The sequence below is a fragment of the Anarrhichthys ocellatus genome, unplaced genomic scaffold (assembly GCF_004355925.1).
Source record: "Anarrhichthys ocellatus isolate YVR2014 unplaced genomic scaffold, GSC_Weel_1.0 scaffold11, whole genome shotgun sequence".
Classification (NCBI taxonomy): Eukaryota; Metazoa; Chordata; class Actinopteri; order Perciformes; family Anarhichadidae; genus Anarrhichthys; species Anarrhichthys ocellatus.
Window position 1 is genome coordinate 4,084,639 of NW_022280041.1, and position 5,073 is coordinate 4,089,711.

A 5,073-nucleotide genomic window follows, 5' to 3' on the forward strand; every position below is an offset into this window, starting at 1 on the left:
CACACACACACACACACACACACACACACACACACACACACACACACTCCAGATGTGTACTTACATATACATCCGGCAGCCAGAAGCCTGTTGGCCAAGTATGGAGCTATACAGGTGGGGAAGATGGGCTGCACCATGTAGTTGGAGAACGTGATGGCTATGATGGCCTGGCTGGTCGGCTCGATGATCAGCAGCGACGTCCATAGGCGAATGAAGGCCATGAAACCCCCGAAGGCCTCCAGGATGTAGGCGTAGGAGGCCCCTGACTTGGTGATGGTGGTCCCCAGCTCGGCGTAGCACAGGGCCCCGAACACGGAGAAGATCCCTCCGACGGTCCACACCACCAGAGAGAGGCCGTAGGACGCGCTGTGGATGAGGACGCCCTTGGGTGAGACGAAGATCCCCGAGCCGATCATGTTCCCCACGATCAGGCAGACCCCGTTCAGGAGGGAGATCTCCTTCTTCAGCTTCATGGACTCGTCCGGGCACTCAGACTTCACAGATGAGGAGCTGCCATTGTTCTCCTTTTGTGTTGGGGCGGGGTTGTTGAACGCCATTGTTCGTGTTTCGGTGCTTTATTGCTTGATTTATTAAAACGAAGAACTGTTTTCTGAGATTTCAGTCACAATTGAAAGAGATTCTCGCCTTGATGTGCGACAGAAGACTTAACTTTTCGCCCCAGTTATCTGCGATCGTCTCCTGCCATCTGTGGAAGGAACACGGGTCATATCAGTGATGCTGTTACCATGGCAACATACAGCAAATACTTGCGTTGTTTCAATCCTGTCCCAAATCTAGTCAGACGAAAACATATTTACATGCAAAGGGCGCTAATGTGGGAACAAACATGGCACAAAAAAAAATCACCAAACTGCTATGGACACTGTTGGATTTGAGGGCAGTTTTGTGGATTGGAGAGCCATTAGGCCGCACAGCAAATGGCCTTTTAAGGTTGAGTGTATTGACAGAGAGAAGACAGAGGGGAGCAAACACGCCACATGCCTGAAAACACCGGCTCTTCATTAGTAACCACACTAGCCGAGAAAGAATTACCGACTGAGACGCACAAACATTTTGACTCCTAGCTGCCCACCAATCCGCCGACACAGACACACACACGTGCTAAGTTTGAGAGTGTCAGCACAGTGGCCGGTCACATGTTTTCCAAAGTTCATCCGCCTCAGCGTGTATGGAGTTTGATGATGAGAGAGAAACATGAAGGACAGCGTGCTCATTCACCTGTCTACATGACTGGTTCAAGCACAAACAAAAAATGACATATTAGCTGACTTAAATTGAATGATCTGCTGATGGAGCTTTGAATGAGAAAGGGAGTGCTGCATCGAGGCCAAGATTGCAGTGATGTTACGTTAAGATCTTCAGGACAAATTGGCGTCCTGCTGAATTTATGTTTTCATTTAAAAGACACTTGGGGGGTGACTAAAGGGTGAAAAGACGTCCAAGCATCCATATATTTGGTTGAAAGGTTGAAGGTTTAGCTGTAACGGTTCTTTCAGAGTGTTTCAACTGTACGCTTTCCTACCTTCTAAAAACAGTCTCTTTTCAATCAGACATATCAAAGTTTAAACCCAGGTGACCTTTCACCTTCAAATCCCCAAATATGTCTTCAGGGCTTGTTAAAGCGTTTTCTTGATGAGCAGAGATCGATCAAACAAACAAGTACAGCGACTTGGAAACAGAGCTTAGAAACACAGGAATGACTCGATTGAAATACAGTGTGTGTGTAGATGTAAAAAAATATGATCATGAGTTGGCAGAGGACGCTAAGTAAGTAAATAATTAAACAGGTGAGATTTACTGCAGATTTAACGAGAAAGAGTGAGAATTAAAGTCTAAATATAGAGATAAGCGACTGAAAAGTTCAGATACCTTGAGGCCGCAGCAGATCAGCAACACGTGGGTTCGCAAAGGAGTGACTGAAGAGAAGGAGGACAGGAGATTGAGCCGCATGTGATCAAACGCGTGCCAGACAGTGAGAGGCAAGGCTCTTATAGACGGTGCAAGGTCCACAAGCTGCTGATAAGTAGTTCTTCTTGAGTTACTCAAGGTTACATCCTGGATCAAAAAACAAATCCTCCCAAGTTTGGGGTGAAAGGATTCAGCTCCTTTTCTTTTCAGGGATCATTGAAACTAACCTTTTTATTATCATGAGGGTTTTTTTAAAATTATATCTAAAAGATGACATTGAGAAATCAGGGTGCAGGATGTTTGTAACTTGTTACACTAGCTGTCAAAGAGTTCCCTTTCTACCCTTTAAAATAAAAATTTCATTTCATAGGCTAAATCTAAGAGCATCTTTAGTCACATTACTTAGTTTCACTTGTTTGGATTGAAATGGCAAGGCACACGTGGGCTGTGTGTGTATTTATCTCGTATCAGTGCACATACCAGGAAAAAGCCCTGTTGCTGTACTGTCAAATAGAAGCAGCTGCTATTTTTGGGGGGAGACTCACCTTCTCCAGACGCGTTTCGCTCTCTTCCTGGTGTGTCCGGCTGGATCCCAAATAATGTGTAATAGTCTAATCGCGTTCACCTCTTCCTCGCAAACTCCCCGTCTCGTTGTTTTTTCCTGTCTATTACAGTCAAAACGTATCTTCTTCGTGCGTCTTCCTCCTCCGTCTTTACGCAGCTGTTTCCTCTGGTTTTGACTTTGCTCTGCAGCGCACCTCTGTGTTTCTCAGCTGATGTATTTGTGGATTTATGTACTTCTGGTTTTCTCCCATTGTACCTCCAAGGAAACGAGTCATACGAGGGGAGGGGAGGGGGGAGGTTAATTGCGTCGCATTGTGTCTCCTCAGTGAGTTATCAGAATTAAAGGGGTTTTAATTAGATTATCGCGCACATCAAGTAATCATCGGTAGAGGACCTGAACGATCGCTGGTATTCTTTTGATTAATGTTGGAATGAATATAACAGCGAGGCAATGCGTTTAGAGATATCATCATGTTGTTATGATTATGAAACAATGAGATGAGTTGTAAACTCACTCATAGTATAAACCTATTGAAGGCTACTTAAGTATACTTTTTGAGGTACTTTTACTCATTTTCATTTTATTACTTTATACTCAACTACATTTCAGAAGGAAATATACTTGTTACTCACTACATTTATTGATGAACTTGGTTACAAGTGACTTTATAGATTCAGATTAATCAAAATTTGATCAACAAATATAATATGACTTCTTATTGTAGCTTAAGCTACACAGCAGTAGGCAAAGTAATTCAATTACTGTGAAATGGGCCATTCTGCATCATGCGCACTTTTATTTTTGGTACGTTTTGATGCTAATACTTTTGAACTTTTAAGTACATTTTTACTTGCAACAGAGTATTACGCTGTGGTGGTTTATTTATTGTTTTTAGTGGATACAAACAAGAAACGGACACTGTTTGTACAAGTAAGGCCCACAATTAACCCATATATTGTACAGCACACAAAATAACATTAAAACAAGTGATGCTCTGTATACAGCAGGATCCCACCTTCATGAACTATATCTTAGCTTTGACAAGCTAAATGATCTTTGCTTCTTCTTCCACCAATGAGTATAAAATAAATGAAAAAAAAAACAAAGAACATAATGATGGAATAATCATGTCAGAGAAAAATAATGCAAATCAAACAGTTTTGAGTAGTGCTGTCAAATGATTTCCCTTGTTTGATGGATGACCTTTGGGCCATAGCTCCCTCTTGTGGATTTAAAAAATACTGAAGAACATGGAATCACAGTGTGGCTCTTTAGTGGAGTTTATTTTGACACACAAAATGTAAAATATCAGTAACACTTGGATTTATAAGCAGAAGGTTATACAAACACTTAATAGATGGTTTATATTTAGTTACCGGCATGTTTAAGTGTTTTAATGTACAGTATTTGTCATAAATTACCATATGAAGTTTTACTTTAGTCTCATTCATTTTCTTTTCATACAGCAGCCTCCACTTGGAGTTGACAAATGCATTAATAAACACACTCATAATTACTAAATGTTTATATTCTGCTCATCAATGCCTTAACTTGTTAAGTGTTAGATATTGGTGTCAAACACACTTTCAGCGCACCCTTTTTTTTTCTGATTTTGCTTTATAAGCAAAAACTCCCTGACTCTGTGATTCCTTCACATTAGTTGAGTGGCAGCTGCAATTACAAAAATCACCTTCATCAATGGCCAAAGTGTGAATGAACACCTTCTTTGTCTTCCAAATGGTGTTGATTCTTCTTATAATTGTAGACTAAAAAAGATGCACATTACATGACATTTAACACTTCCAAAACATTTAGCCTTCCCTACCGAAGATGATTACATCAATCACCTTCAGTAGGGAGGACAAAATGTCTACAGAGAGTTGATTAATGTGAAGTGATGAGTGATGGATCCGTTACATGTGATCAGCCATCTCTTTCACACCTGTGGACTTTTGCATCCACCTGCTCCCTTCTTATAAAGAAAACTATTTAAATGACTCCTTTGTCCTTTTTCTATTTTTTGATTGAGACACGTCTCTTGTCGCCCATGAACGCATGTGGACAAACTTCTCACACATGGTTCCTTTCACTCCTTTTGTCCCGCTCCCTGCCCTGAGCATTCTTTTCCTTGGTTACCAGTTGTCATGGTTTCAGAAGGCCCTGTAGGCTAAAAAACTGGAGGGATTAAAGGCAGCCATTTTGGGGACAGCTGGGCCAGGTTGGTCCCTGTTGCCCCCTGTCCCGCTCCCAGTCACTTGGGAGGGGAGGGGGGAAGAGGGGTGGCATTGTGTGAGGATTAGAGCTTCCTGTGTGTCAGCTCATTACATGGGGTGGGAGGAGGAGGGGGTGAGTACAGGGGTGAGGGGGTGAGCAAAAAGAGTGAGGGAGAGAAATGAAAGAGAAAATGAAAGCGAGTGCGTATGAAAGAGCGTATGACACACAGAGAGGGGAGGGAAAGGCAGGGGGAGGTGGTGGCCTCTACAGCTGCACCCTCAATCACACTCATACAGGCTCTGATTATCCTTTTCTCACACACACACACACACACACACACACACACACACACACACACACACACA

The 5,073-nt window shown here is 42.5% G+C and overlaps 1 protein-coding gene across 3 annotated transcripts in view; it reads right to left on the reverse strand.

Moving 5' to 3' along the window:
• slc7a7 (solute carrier family 7 member 7) overlaps positions 1-2,686 on the reverse strand; it is an 8,381-nt gene extending 5,695 nt beyond the window's left edge. Inside the window, exons 1-3 of one of the 3 annotated variants that reach the window (XM_031851270.1) lie at positions 2,475-2,686; positions 1,891-1,937; positions 65-706 (exon numbers count right to left, since the gene is read on the reverse strand). In XM_031851270.1, the coding sequence (XP_031707130.1) occupies positions 65-557 (493 nt within the window). In that variant the 5' untranslated portion in view covers positions 558-706; positions 1,891-1,937; positions 2,475-2,686. Of the gene's footprint in view, positions 1-64; positions 707-1,890; positions 2,035-2,474 lie in introns of all 3 variants that reach the window. The other 2 variants (XM_031851269.1, XM_031851271.1) reach the window with 2 other exon arrangements.
• Positions 2,687-5,073: the final 2,387 nt, after the last annotated feature.